This window comes from Notothenia coriiceps, unplaced genomic scaffold, assembly GCF_000735185.1.
Source record: "Notothenia coriiceps isolate Sejong01 unplaced genomic scaffold, NC01 NC01_scaffold00004047, whole genome shotgun sequence".
Classification (NCBI taxonomy): domain Eukaryota; kingdom Metazoa; phylum Chordata; class Actinopteri; order Perciformes; family Nototheniidae; genus Notothenia; species Notothenia coriiceps.
In genome coordinates, this window is record NW_011336748.1 from 528,375 (window position 1) to 544,169 (window position 15,795).

At 40.6% G+C, this 15,795-nt stretch overlaps 1 protein-coding gene across 1 annotated transcript in view; it reads left to right on the forward strand.

Annotated features, from left to right (window-relative positions):
* Window positions 1-12,899, forward strand: part of LOC104941836 (probable E3 ubiquitin-protein ligase MID2) — a 40,891-nt gene extending 27,992 nt beyond the window's left edge. Inside the window, exons 8-9 of the mRNA XM_010766975.1 lie at window positions 11,354-11,561; window positions 11,862-12,899. Coding sequence (XP_010765277.1) covers window positions 11,354-11,561; window positions 11,862-12,285 — 632 coding nt within the window. The 3' untranslated portion in view covers window positions 12,286-12,899. The remainder of the gene's footprint in view (window positions 1-11,353; window positions 11,562-11,861) is intronic.
* The last annotated feature ends 2,896 nt before the right edge of the window (window positions 12,900-15,795 follow it).

The following is a 15,795-nucleotide window of genomic DNA, read 5'->3' on the forward strand; positions in this document are numbered from 1 at the left end:
GGGCGATTAGGCAGGGGATGAATGCCCTGTCTCTCGTCTCTCTCTCGCTGTTCTCGCTCCTCTTCGGAGTCGACTGACACAAACAACACAACTCCCTCGCTCTCATACTTGTACCGTGACGTCACTCTTGCCCTCTAATCATCCAGAGGTCACAAAATACATCCATCCCAGTCAGGCGGTCAATAACTAATGACTGAAGAACTAGGGCGTGCACGTATATTGGAAAAAAACTGCCTATGCGATTTTTTTCCCCCGTCTCGATATATATTGCGATATGAAAGCAAACAGGAATTGAAGAAAATACAGTTTTTCCCGCAAACCATCCTTTCTTGAACTTTAATGCTATACAATTGGTATTATTTTAACTATATTTAACCGGATGAAGCATTTTAGTCACGGACGTCTGGATCTTAAGTTATCAGAGCAACAAGCTGAGCTAGCTCGGTTAGCAGCGCCGAACTGCCCTGGAGAAACACATGAAACGACTTTATTCAGTGTTTTACCTTTAATCACCGGGTCCGTTTGCTTTGGAGATTTGTTTGTGATTGGTGGTTTGCTGTCACTCACTCAAGTACCCCTGATACAGGGGCGGATCTAGACAAATATTCATGGTGTGGCAAGAGGGTGGCAGGAGATTTTGAGGGGTGGCATCCCCTGGCAGAAGTATATGCTGATTTAATCGCAGTCATATCAATCAATGTTAACTTGGAAAGCCATAATATTTATATGTTAACTCAATAACATTAGGTGGCATTATTGTGGCACATCAGTAAAGCCTTACGTATAAATATATAAGGTGGCAGACTTAATTTAATGAATTTTAACTGAACAATAACTGAATGAGTTTGTCTCACTCTTAGACCAGCAGGTGCCAAATCTATGAAGACTGCTGCAATAAGTGCATTCATTAACTGTCTCATCGATGTTTGTCGATGAATATGATACTATTAACAATCATATTATTCCTATCAGCTGTCAATCCCTGTTATGATTCACATATTCATTTATTATTGAATAAACTATATTTTTTGGAGGAGTTAATGATGAATGTTCCTCAAGATGCTTGCTCACCCTCCTTCAAATTTGAAAGACAGGTAATTATATCATGTATCAAAATTCAAAAGATTCAAAGGAACAGTTCAGCGCCCCACAACTTTACTGCAGTTACAACCTTGACTTTACATCAGAAAGAACAAACATTAAAGAAGTGACTAACTGCATCAGTTAGGGTTACAAAATGTGTATTCAGCTAAAACATATACATCGCTGCAGTTATTATCCAGTGGAAAGTCCTTACCTACTGGCCTTAAATCAAAGTGGTTACTTTTTTTGGCTGGGCAGTTTTTTATGCCCATCGAGTCATCCGTGAGCAGAGCATCAAGTTGGCATGCCTATTACAGCTGAATGCCGCGATTACCATTTTGTTCAGCAAAACGCCTCACAAACTTATTAAGATCAACAGCTTTAGTGCGTTTTGATTCCATGCTGAGTACAACCAAACTTGACAGTCTCTTCTCTGTCATTGTAGACCGCAAATACCTCATTCCTTCCGTCTGCTTGGATCCGAATGCTTCTGGTTTTGCGCCGTCCCCCGTTCAAATGAAATCGCCGCCAATCATATTTCCAAGCTCGCGCCAGGGCCGGGGGAGGGGTTACAAGACTCGCGTCTTGTGCTGCATTCACTTGCACTCGGACATTAGAGATTTTCTCTCATAAATGTCCGATGAGCCACAACTTTTCTTTCAAAACAAAGATGCCAACTGGGGTGGCAAGGCTATCTTTTAGGGTGGCAGTTGCCACCCCATGCCACCCCGGTAGATCCGCCCCTGACATGAGAGCCGCACAAGTTTTACTTTTGTAGCAAGCAGCAAAATAATTGTAACATGACGTGTTTGAGTTAATTTGGCTACTTAATATCGCAAGTCCTAAAAGAAAAAAAATGTAAATCGAAGTCCTGCGATATCGCGATTATCGTCACGACACGAAATATCGTGCAGCCCTACTAAGAACAGACAAGAAGAAATCTGAGTTTATTTTGCTTGACATTACCTTAAAAAAGTGTGCCTTTTTTTATTAAAGAGATAAGAGAAACCATAGTTTGGTAATGTCTCAGCTACATATATTTTTGGGGAAAACTGCCATATGCCTGAATCTGCAGCTCCTCTTAGCTTTATAAAGCTTTATAGGCAGCTTCAGCTAATTGGCTCTCCATATCGCAGCTTTACTGTTCCCTCTTACCGCTCTCAAAGGGTCATTTTTGGCCTCGACAGGCAGCTGCTTATTGGTTAAAAAGCTCTTGGAACCCAATGTACATAACCTGCTCAGGATCAAAGGGCAGACAGACACAGAAAGTGACAGTCGTCGGTGAACAAAGTGGAACCATCAGCAGCTAGAGGGCCAGGAATGTCTTTCAGTGGTTCTGAGACCCAAAATATAAAGGTAAAGGATGTGAACCAATCAGCTGATCACAAACGTGTTGTGTGTGTCCAAATGGTAACTTCCAGAGATTTGAGATCTAGGCTAAGACACATTTATGGCCATCCTTCAATCTGTTGTCATTTCTACAGTTTTCTTCTACTGTATTTTGCTTTTTATGTTGTACTTGGTATGTTCTCTTAGTTTTTTCCACTTATTACTTTAATGTTCATTCATACAGCACTCTGATAAGCTCATGCTGTGTTTAAATGTGCTCCAGAAATAAACTATACTTACTTTATTGTATGCTGCCCTTATAAAAAGGACCATTATTGTGGGAATGTTCTCAGAGTTGGTTCCAGGCTAATAGGACACATCGGAACACTTTTAATTGTCTACCCTTTTTACGTTCATATTCCCAATTAAAAATACTTTATAGATAGGAGCGATAAGGGTCCTCTAATGAGAGCTCCACCACTACACCTGTCCTGTATTTGATACTGCCATCTGGCACTTTAAAGTGAACTCCAATCGCTCTGTTTCCAACAAGCAAACGCTCCACATGGCCTCATCCCAAACGGGCACTGCAGCGATCCATCAAATAAACCCAAGCCCTCCCATCTGAATCTCTGCCCCCCCCCCCCAAGTCAGAATCTTCCAGACACACCCTGCCTTTCGGGACATGGAGCGTGTCAGAACTGTAACTCTTTTCTTATGGCATTAAAGTGGATTACTGCCTCTGTGTGATGTGGGCACGACGTGTACCCTGAGAGGGTTTAGAGGTGAAGTGCAGGGTATCTGGAGCTCACTGTCACCGAGGCTCATGGCTCTTACTGGGCACGATATAAATAACACTAAGAAGCATTTCAATATATAATGTGCTCCCTTGACACAGATAAGCGATGAGCGTGTATAGATGGTCTTTTCCATTGTTAATATCACATCTGTTATGTGTCTCTCACTTCAGTGATATAAAGTGACACACAATGAACACTGTGAGAGTTATGCCACGTTAAAGTTCCACCAAAGAGAGTCTGAATAATCTCTTCTTTTGGAAATGGAAATGAGATGTTATCTTGCTCTCCTTTTTTTACACTTTTCAATTATAATTGGCTTTATTAGCAAGACAATAGAATGTGTGTTTCCAAAGCATATAGAGAGAGAGAAAAATTGATTGCAGGGCTGAAACAATCAGGGTTATATTAAGGGTTGAATAAAAAATAATTATGAAAAGTGGACAAAGAAATATTTTTTCTTTCTTAGCTCTCATTAAATTCATGTCAGATATATTTGATTTTCACATCGCACAAAACAAAATCTGTATCATATTTGTACAGAGACCATGAAGTTTGTTAGAGGTTGAATATCATTGAAACCATGAAAAATTAAGCAGCAGTTTGACCCAACATCTCTCTGCCTGTTAGCAATATACATAAATGTATTCTGTAGGGAGGCTGAATCAATTTAACAGCAGCAACATGAAGTTTTCTTTAGTGCAGTTAAAGTTTAGTAGTTAAGTTTTAGTGCTATACACTGCTATTAAATAACCCCCCCCCCCCCCTCTCCTCTGAGACTCCCACTGTCTGTCATCTTCTTCTCTGACATCCGCATGTATCGGGGGGAAACTTGTCCACCCACAGAAGTTTGGTTTTAGATTTCGAGCTGCGATTGGCACCCGGCATTTCTCTTTGCTATAATGACTTTGACAAGCCATCAAAATAGCAAACAAAAAATTCAATAATTGTACTCATTATTGAGGTTTTGTGGTGTTCATCGTGTCACCTGCATCATGTGTTTTAGCTTCAGTCTGTTCATTTCTTTCTCTTTTCTCCCACTCTCTACTCACAGAGGAATTGGTATTCAGATGAAAGTGCCTCACTCTTCTGTTCTGGTGAAGCCAAGCAGTGTTTTTTGGATTAAAAATGGGTCACAACGAAACCGATCACAAATATCTCCGTTTGACAGGCTAATTAGGTTTGTCTCTCGAGTCTGTTGGTGAACGAGTTGGAGTAGCGAGCTTTGAGCTGAGAACCACAAGTTCTTTCCATGGCACTTGAAGTCTCTCTCTCTGTCTGTGCCTAGATTGGATGGTTTAGCTTTCACATCTTTTAAGATGATAGGCTCTGGAGGCTTTTAGCCTAAGCTCATCATATATTTCAGGCAGAGGCTTGCAGCAAAGCAGGCAGTGACAAGTTGCACAGATACTGGAAAGTCGTGCATCAGTACACTCATAAAAGCTGCACTGTATGTGTGTAAAACAAATCTGAATGCAGCGAACTGTACCAATATGGTACGCAGAAGGCAAGCACAAGGGTGAACTGCCAGAATTGTTTTAACTGAATAATGCAAATTAAAGTAAACAGTAGAAATCTGAACTCTCTGTAATCAAAGATGTTGCAAGAGAATACTTGTTCTACTTCAACCTCAGAGGACTTAATCAAAGCACTCGATGCTTAAGAAGAGCTGATTTTGAAGAGGCATTGTTAAAGTCTGTTGTTTCAGTTTCCTTGGCCTCAAACTCTCTGTGTTCCCATTCCATGTCCCTGTCCAACCCTTCTCTTGGCACTCTGTCCTCGCTTACCCCTGGCTATGGCATATGATCCCTTATTCTGGTGACCTCTCTTCAATCTTGCCATCTGTCAATTGGTCCCAGAGGTAAATCTTTTCATCCAAAGATGTCACAGCTTTTGGTCTCATGGCGAGGAAAGGCCAAATATGCTTTCCTGTAATCGAACACAAACCCAGGGTTTGTGTAAAGATTTGTGGGTATGTAAATGTGTGTGTGTTTGTCTGTTGGAGAGGCAGAGAGGCAGAGGAAGAGGAGAAACAAGACAATGTTTTGTTTGTCTACCTCCAAGGAGCAAACTCAGCATCACTATGAAGACACCTGGAGTATCTTTACTTGTAGCTATTTATGAAATTGTAGGAGAAAGGTCAAATGCTACAACTTACAGTACATATAATGTGTTGATACTTTCAGTTTTATAGCTAAATAGAACTTACTCTAGACCTGCTTTATTATAATAATAAAAACGACATGAACATCCAACTTTTTCCAACATTGGACCTTTAAATAAGAAAAAAAAAACTTTTTAATGATGTCCAAAATAAAGTAGATTTAAGAAATCATGAACAAATGAAGGTAAAGGATAAACAAAGTAGAATATCTCATAGCAGCCATAAACAGAGGAAGTCTGTTCCAAGTCATGTGGAGCACTTCTACTGTGTGAAAAAAGTTATACAATTATTTTGTGGCTTCAGAGAGAGCGGCACAAAGAAAAGGAATAAAAGAAAAATGTCTTTGGCTTCTGCTTTTTTTTATCCATTTGTTTAACTCTCCACTCCGGCAATGTAACAGGAGTGGGATGCTAAATCTGTGTTTTTTTAATGGCTTCCACCTTTTGCTGTGTCTCATGCAATTCATTCGGCTTAATGGAGACAACATTTAAAATCATGTTGTGAAGTCTTAACGCCTCCAAAGGCTTTTAAGGTCACTCTAACGTCGCTCCGGTGAAACCGTTCATCAAACGCTGAGTGACTCCCAACGAACAGTGGCACTGATGCTGTAGTATTCACCGTGCCGGTAGTTTCTCACGTGTGAAGTAACTCACAGCTCCTTGAAACACCTATGAATTAAGTATGATGAAAAAGATGGCAGTTAAGAAGTGTGTGTGTGTGTGTGTGTGTGTGTGTGTGTGTGTGTGTGTGTGTGTGTGTGTGTGTGTGTGTGACCATACTTCTGCATTTACCTCAGAGCGAACTGTGACCAGGTTTCTACACGCCTGTCCCATAAAGTGAAGGGAGAAACCTAAAAAGAGACTGAGTGTATGAAAGTGGAGTAAAAGTGACAGATTGAGAGAAGGAGAGCGTTCAGTGAAAAGAAGACACCAAATAGCTCTTTGCAGATATGAGTGTCTGCAGACACGAGTGCCCTCAATCTACTGTTTTTTACCCATTAATACAGTCCATGCTTTAGTGATGCACACAGCAGAATAACACTATGCCAGTCCAGTAACAGCTTCTGTACCTTAAGTCAACAGTCAAAGCGTGATGGTTTGATAAAAACACTTCATTTTGGTCATAAAGTTTAGGTTTTTAAATGTTTTTCTCTCATTTACCATTTTTAAAACTTGCATAACTACAGATTTTTTTTTTTTTATGGAAACAAAATGAATGAGGCCTTTCTAATTAATTCAAATCCAAGGATCCAGTTATTTAACATTAAAAAGTGAAAGCCGCATCTTCTGGTTGATAGCATAATAATCATTATATTTTTGTCCAAAGCAACTTATTTTAGGCTTTTATAAGCCTAAAATTGAATTAGGGTTGCATCCGAGTTTGGTTACAATTCATTAGAGTGGCGGCTGACAGAACAATAGACCCACGTTAATAAAGACGGCTCTTATTAGACTGTGCCCCGTTTGTGCTTTTTAATTGGCTGTCTGTCTGAGTAATTCATTTATACCATCAAGAAACAAATATGCAGTAGGAGAGAAAAGAAGTTTGTTAACTGAGGAGGGGGGAAAGGGTTCAAACTTAAACGTTGTCATATCAGCAGCTTTTAGACTGCTACAGTTGTTCGTCAGTATTAGCATGCAGGAGGTGTCTGTCTGTGGTGTCTCTCCTCTGGTGTTTAGTATTCTGACTGCAGGACAGTGACAGGTCTGCTCAGAGGAAGCAGTCTGTACTGTCCATTGCATCTGAAATGATTGCGTGCACAGGTGGAAGTTTAACTACAAGATGTGTTTTCCTTAATTATAAATTCAGCACATGTATCCAGGCCAGGAACAACTGTTATTATAGATGTTTTGGAGTTGCTGTAAAGCCTGTGAAAGGTTGTTTTTACTTGTTGATTATATGCACTGCTGTTTGGTTTTCAAATGTCATTTAACAGCAAGGTAAAACCTCGATTAATCTACCTAAAATGCGAATGATACATTTGAAAAGGGGCCAAATCGGGCTCGGCTGAGGTGTGATTGTGTGCTCTCACTAGGACCAGCTGCCTCCTCGTAGTACCTGTCCCACAGTGTAAAGCCTGCCAACATCAACATCAAGTTTTGTCATGTTGTTGTACAAAGCTGCAGGATGGTGTGAAGTAGGAGTATACCAACCACATAAATCCAGGCTTAAATGTGTCTTTTTTTTTTAGCAACTCTATTGTTTACAAGAGAAGTATTTTGAGTGAACATATTGTGAGTGTCAAAACAAAAGGCTAATCTGAAAATGTACGATGCTGACAGTCAAACACTGGACTGTTGACTTTATAACGGTCGTCATCCTGTTGAATAACTATTCTGGGCGTCCATATTGTGTGTACGAAACAGGGAGTCGGCAAACACCCTAGAGTGTGTTTGTGCGTGTGTGAAAATGAGTCCCTGCATTGTGTAGGCAGCTCAAATCCAGACAGAGAACATCACTTGTCAAGGTGCCCCAGGGGTTTGTGTACCTCTTTACTTCCTGTTAAAGAACCTGCAATAATATTTACCCAGCACGCATCTCTGATGACAGTCCTCAAGCTGCCACACAGCCCTAAAGCAAACATTAGGAGGTGGAGACGAGACGAAGGTAGATGAGAGAAAGGAAGAGGAGAGTGGAGAAGTAAAGATGAACTGGTTATAAAATGTTCGTTTGTCAAGCATAGATAGGTCCTTCTGTACTAATTAACAAAAAAACAGCTCCTTTTGGTTTCATAATCTCAATAATGTAGGAACTCTTGGATTTTCTGATTTGTTGAATGGCCCAAAGTGCCTTCCTTCATCTACAGAGCGGGTGAAAATGCCAGTTGGCGGGGAGGTTGCTGTTGTTTTCATTCAATATTTTTCATTTGTTCATTTTTCTCCAAGACAGATTGTGGGCAGTGCACCTCACCAAGCTACCCTTGATATTATTTTATAATGCATTAAAGCCCTTTTTATCTGCAATACAGTAAGAACACGTGTAATGATAAAGGAGTACAAAAAGACATGTGTCATTAAAAAACAAGCAGAGTTTTAGTGAATGATTGCACCTACAGTAACACACAGTCGTTAATACTCTGACGCTCACTCTGGGGGGGGAAATCTTTCACATACTTTTACTCTAACGAACCATAACATGAACTTTCCTTGCAAAAACGGCTCCTTAATCACTGAGTGAATTTCTTAGCAGACCCAGAAGCTTTACTGAACTTTTTTTTTTCTAGGACTGGTCTCTGAAGACTCTGCCGAGTTCATTAAAGGGTGAAGTCGGAGAAGATCAGTGATTGCTGTTTGTCTTTGCTCTTTACCACACAAAGAACATTTCAGTTGTTATGGTAAAACACACTGTCATGAAGGCCTGCTGTGCTAGAGCCATGTTACATGGTGGATTCATTTTTAATCTCACCAGTGTAAATCTGTGTTTTGGTACAGTAGTCAGCACTGCAGGATTAAATACCACATTACATATGGTTCAGTCAATTAGAAGCCAAGTGAAGTGCAGCCATGCATTTGAATGCCAGGGAAGGATCTGTAAGTTCAACAGAGATGTTGAGACCTGTGAAAAGTTATAAGGTTGTGTTGGAGCTTTAGAGAAGTCCCTGATGCTGCTGCTTCTACTGCAGTAATTGTTTAGTTATGCAGTAAAATGGGATCCCTTTTTTCTTTCTCCCTCATTACAGAGGCAGCTCAATCTCTCCCAGCTCAAATGTGTGAGCCAGGGAAAAAAGAAAAGCAGTGAAATTGACTGAATTGAAATAAAGTCGATTAGCCAGATGCTATCCCACTGCAAGTATTCCAACAAGGACTCTGCGAAATGAAGTTGCAATGAAATTGCTTTATATCAATGTCCTCCAGACAGTAGTTCCTTTTATTTCCCCCCTCTTCTTTTCTTTCTTTTTTTGTGTTTTACAAGTTTCCATTAAAGACTTCCCATTTCGTAACAATGCCCAGCTTCAAGGCAGTTAAACAGGGAGCACTTATCACCTTAGCAGACATTTGGATCTCTAATTGCTACTTTATTGCAGAGTCTGAACAGACTAAAGACAGTCACTGCCAAGGAATCCATTCTGTGGGATATATTCTTTTGTTATCTTGTTGTCTTTATTTTCTGTAGTCTACAATCTGACAGTATGGGATTGAGCATGTATATATGTGCAGTAGCAGACAATTATGCATTCAAGGTTGTAAGAAAGTTTGAAAAAAGGTAATTTTCCATCTTTCCAAAACTATGGCAATTTAAACCGAGTGCAAGAGTTCTTTTAGCAGTCCACTTGCCATTTTTCCTGTGCAAACCTCCAAATTCAGTTTCATTTTTGAGCACCCTACCAGCCTCGTACCAACAAATGTATTCTGTCATACGGAAAATGAATATTTTAAATCCGAGCTTCCTGCTGGCATACAAAACATTTCCACTTGGACTCTTACTGTATTCCTGCTTGTGTGTAGGTCGGAGTTGATGCTCTGTGTATGTCTCCTTGTCCTCTACCGTCACGTGTGTCTCCCCTTCCCCAACCTCGGGCCCGGCCCCGGCTCTCAGGAGTCATCCCCTGGAAAGGCATGACAGAGCCCCAGTGTTTGGAAATGGCTGCGCTGGCAGCGATAAGCAGTTCAAAGAAGAGAGCGCATTAATGTAATTGGCTGCCAGCAGCACATTGGCCTCGTCGTCTCATATCCACACGCGGTAACACACACTCACCACACAGATTATTGGAGGAGAGTGTGTGAGAGAGGAGAGAGGATGAAATGAGAGAATGGGGGAAGAGATGAAGGGAAGGACAGATAGAGGGAAGAGAGGAGGAGTCGGGGTCCTCATTGTGTCGCTCATTAAGCTGTGGGAGGCTCGGGGGGGCTGAGAGATGAGAGGTGTCACAGTGAAATGTCAGGCCTGGATGGGACGTGGCTGACCTCCATGAAGCCCACACTCACACAGATTACGCACATGGAGAGGAGGAGAGGGGATCCTGTGCCCAATCTTTGGCCTCATATTATCCCCTCAGCTTCTCCTCTCCTTCTCACTCCCTAACTCCTCTCTCTCCCTCTGCCACTCACCTACTTTTGCCCTCTCAATTGTCCACCCATTACACCCAAATTACTGGTGTCAGTGCAAATTGAATAGTTGCAACCAGTTATCAGCATTTCCACTGAATAGCCACGACGGCTCCTTACTGCAGTGGAAGTGAAGGCTATTTCCTTCAGCTAATTTCCAAGTCTGTGTGATGGTAGGCACAAAGGAGAATGCCGGGTGGCTTCCTCTGCTGTTATGAAATGTTTTCACCAAAGGCTGCAATAGGCTTTGAAGTTTAGACTCTCGCCGTTGTATTTCAAACATTCTCTTCTTCTGTCTCTCTCTCTGTGAGTTCTCTGCAAGCACTTTCCTACTTTCTATTTATTTTTGTCTTTTGCTGTCTCTCTCAGTTAATATGCTGTTCTAATTTGTATTCTTTCTTTCTGCTCACCTTTTGATCTTGTTGTATCTTGACGATATTGGCGGGGAACAACATTTTTTAATCATGTTAGATTTCACATTTTTGCATTGGGTTTTTGATAAATAATTAAAAAAGTTTTGTAGTTAAAAATATTTCTAGAGCCAAGGCAACTTAAAACTTCAACTTGCATAACAATGCCAGTTGCTAACTTCTTCTGTACTGGGATATCCCATAACGCCATTCAAAAGAATGGAAACTACTTGTGTCTAAGCAAAGGCATGGAGTTGTATTAGCCTGGATAAGTAACTAATTTCCTTTTGATATATTATTCTTAATGTAGTGATTATTAATCACTTTTGGTCTCCATGTATGTTCATGTTAGTTTTTGTGAACTCTGACTCTAGATGTCGGCTGCCATTTTGCCCAAAAATAATTACATTTAGGATCTTAGGTAATCATGTTAATGTGATCACTATCATTATAACAGGCGACATTAAACACCCACACACAATAATAATAGACAATTTAAAGCTCAAAATGCTTGTCTTTTCACAGGTCAACCCTTCAAGTTGGACCCAAAGACTGCCCACAAGAAGCTGCGTCTGTCCAACGACTGTTTGACCATGGAGAAGGACGAGAGCTCGCTGAAGAAGAGCCACACCCCGGAGCGCTTCAGCAGCACAGGCTCCTATGGGGCAGCTGGTAATGTCTTCATTGACAGCGGGTGCCACTACTGGGAGGTGCTGCTTGGAGCGTCCACATGGTAAGAAAAAAAGAGACTCAATAAACTGAAATATTTTTCTTAGGGGAGTTTAAATCTAGGCTGTTATGCAAACCCACTCTCAACAGACACACTCACCACACATAGTGTATACTCTTAGCCTATTTGTGTTCTTTCACTAATTGGCTCTGAAGTAGACCTCTTCATGCAGGAAACACCCAAAGGGCCTGTGCTGATCTTGTGTGTCCTCAGCATGAGGTAGCTTGACTGTGCAACTAGAGTCATTAAGGAGGACACTAGTTTCAGATCACTAATGCATTCCAAAATGTTCCTTCCCTGCAGGTATGCCATCGGCGTAGCTTACAAATCAGCCCCGAAAAACGAGTGGAGCGGCAAGAACTCATCCTCATGGGTGTTCTCGCGCTGCAACAACAACTTTATGGTGCGCCACGATGGCAAGGAGATGCTGGTGGAGGCAAGCCTGCAGCTGAGGCGGCTGGGTGTCCTGCTGGACTACGACAACAATTCACTGTCCTTCCATGATGCCATGAACTCCCAGCACATTCACAGCTTTGAGGTCTCCTTCCTCCTGCCCGTTGTTCCCAGTTTCATGATCTGGAACAAGTCAGTCATGATTCTCTCAGGGCTACCCGTCCCCGACTTTGTCGATGGTTTGGCCTCCGATCTTCAAGAGCAGCAACAGCAGCAGATGGGCCTGTGCCGACAAGAGTCACCATACTTGACTGGGCTGAAGAGCTGCCACTGAGAAAAGCCCATGAATGGCCAGGGAGAGAGTCCACTCAGGCCTAGGGACATTGACAGTGTTCTGCTGTATCCTCTGCTTTAAGAGAGGACCAGTTACTTTCTTATGAGTTTAGAAAGTGTTGGAGATATGCACACCAGTCTGGAAAAATGTCAGTCCTGTTAGTTTGTGGCTATCCAAAGCTTTGCAAATCTATCAGTGAATAGGAACAAGGTCTCTTGACTACAAATGTCAGTAGAACTACAATTCACAAGATGCCCTGGAATAGGTGAGGGCAGGGATGGACATCTGGGTTTATGACCATTTAAGGTCTCCCTTTTTGATCTATCTTCCTCCCGATGCGACCCTTAGGCAGATGATCAAGGAGGGACGGTTCACATCAGCCATTTAGAGTTTAAAGTTACAACATGTGAATAGTGAAATAATGTCTCCTATGCATTAAATTACAAAAAAGGAAGCTCAACAATGCAGAGGTAAAAAAATGTGATTGAGTGATTCTTCCTCTGACTACAGATATTAAATCTTTATTCCAAATGTAAATTTTTGTTTCTTAAAGGTGGGGTAGGTAATTTTGGAGAAACCAGCTCGAGTGCGCTAGAATTAGAAAATACACAGCCGGAAAAAATCTGCCACTTCCTTACAGAGCCCCTCCTCCAAAACACACAAACGCGCACATGACCAATGAGGGCACGAGATAAGTTTGTGCACAGATGGAAGGCTGACAGGCAGGTAGGCCATCCAGTTGTTTTAGCCGGGCCGGCTAAAATGATTGGTCGTGCTTTTTACAGTACTACAGCTTCCACAGAGGACATTTTTTTATGGATTATTTGTCAAAGCACTTCAGATATTCATTGCTATCGGGATGTTAAGAGCATTCCATGGAATATAACAAAAAGTGTATCTCGAGCCGGTTTCTCAAACTTACCTACCCCACCTTTAACAAGGCGATGTGACATGTCATGTGAACTAAATTTGACAAAAATATATATTTAATTTTAAACAAATGAGTGGCTTCAGGAGTCGTTTGAAGTTTTCTTGCTCAAGAGTTAGATCTAAAAGATCACAACCACTCATCTGTGTATACTAAATATGAGGCTAGACCTAGCAGTTTTCTCAGTTTAGCGTAGCATAAAGGCTGTTCCTGTCTAGTAATTCCAGCAAATAGCTTTGTGTAAAACTACAGTGAAAAGTTTACAAGTAAAAAAAATGTCATAGAACATATTCATTCCCAAGCTTTGCACGTGCTGCAGTACGGGGGATTTTGCCTTTGGACAGAGCTAAGCTACTTGTTATTCCATCTTTGTTCTAGGCTAAGCTAACAGCTTGTTGGCCTTAGCTTCATATTTTGCATAATGAAACATGAGTGGTATTATCTAACTTTCAACAAGAAAGCTTACAAGCATTTTTCTGAAACATTTCTTCCTTTTAGATGTTGATGTGCCTTTTTGAGTCAGCTTTATTGTGTGAAGTACATGCTACCATCATGCTAACACAACTACAAGCTAGCTGGGCACGTTTTGAGATGCACCGCATCACTGTTTATGTGTTGTACCCTTAGTAGCTTTAAGTGGTCATTGCTTAAGTCTTTTCCTTGATCTTCCTCCTATATCTGACACCGCAGTCTGGTTTGTGTTGCCGGCTGTAGCTTCCTAAGTTTCAGGAAGTATTAACGTTGTTCTCAGATATTGATATGATCGTAGGGGGCAGATTTGCATCATTTGACTACTCATCTTGTAAAATAAGAGGTTTATTGAATATTAGAGAAAAAAAGTGTTATTTATGACAAAAAATATGGTTTATAATTAATCTCAACATATTAATGATGCACTTTTTCATTGACACTATTTCCCCTCTGAGTGTTAAAGTAGATGGAGCTGCGTGACAGGGATGTAATGGGGAGGGAAAGAAACAACTTTCACATCTGCTGGTTGTGTTCACTCTGAAAAAATCAACATCATCCATTTTTTTCATTTAATATCATATTTAAAAAATACATATATTTATGATCAAGAGTTATTGATGGTTATTGAATATTACCCATAAATAAGTGTATTCTAATAAAGCACTTTTCAAAATATTATATTAACCTTGATGTCCTTAAACAGAAACCCCTTAAATGTTTTTTCACTGTGCTTTGAACACTTTAAACACAACCCGTGACTTTCCCTCCCCTTTGCTCTTTTGGATAGCATATACTAACTTTATCTTGTTTAGAAAAGGGATATGATTATGGTGATGTTTATGCTTTTTTATCATGATGAAATGATAAACTAATAACTGTTAAAAAAAAAACTTTACTTTGTTTTTGACTATTCAGGGAAGGATGGGGTTAACACTTAACTTGCTGTCTGTCGCAACGTCATGGCATGATTGTGTTTTCCTCTGTGATTTGTTAACACACATACACACACAAACCTACACGTCATGTTTCGTTTAGGTTGGCTTTATTGTGATAAATGCATGAAACATTGTAGGATCCTACACCGCTTCACTGGGTAACTTCAGGAGCTTAAAGTCCACTAAGTCTTGTTTTTCATCAGTCATGACTTGTCGCTTACAATAGACTTGACCTCTTTTGGTTATTGTTCTCTTTTCAGATAGCAGCTGAAGTTGGAACTTACTTTTTATTTGGATTCAAAGGCACAGTGTGGTTTCTTTCTGGCTTGGCATTCAGGTAGTGTCTTTGATTCAGACAATCAAATGTGTACCACAGTTAATGCAGATTTAAATGATTGTGTAGCATGAAACAGGATTGAGACAATTGAGGTTGGGTTGACAAAAAGCAGGTGTTTTACATATTGTACCAGCGTCTCAAAGATGTGACACCTACTGGCCATTTCCACTCTTTTATGCATCACTACATACATGCTGTCTAAAGTCATGTAACATTTGTGTTGACAGAATATGATTTACTCGACTTGAAAAAACAGGCAAACACACTGATTTCAATCATATGCTAGTTACCCTATGATACGTTCAAGCAAAAGACCAATTGATGTAAAACTCAAAGCAATAGAAAAGTAGTGAAAATCTAACATGTCATAGTACAGTGCAGCTTTTATTCTGCAGTGGTCATTTAAGGTTACTGTGTGATGGAGGTATTGATGTTATAAGCGCTACAGGCAACAGAGATAATCCAGTGGTCGAAGGGCTCCAGTATGAAAAGAGAGTTCTTTTTTTCTGTCAGGGAGATTAGTAGATTTTACCTGACTTCCAAATATCCACCCATTGTGTTGAATAATGTCGGTCACAGACTCGAAACGGCCAAATGCTGATTTGTGATCCAGACAAGCTCAACTCATCTGTGCAAGCGTGTTTGGCTGGGTCACTGCATGATTATGTGACCTTGCTGCAGGTTCATCAATCTTTCCTTATCTTCATGATGGGGTTTCTTATCTTGCGTACAGCATACGTTTTCTTTTCTTTTTCAAAAAATAAACCAGGACAAGAACACTCAAAAACAAAATGTTCATTGCCATGCATATCAGATATTTTGCAGTGCTCTTTCTTTCT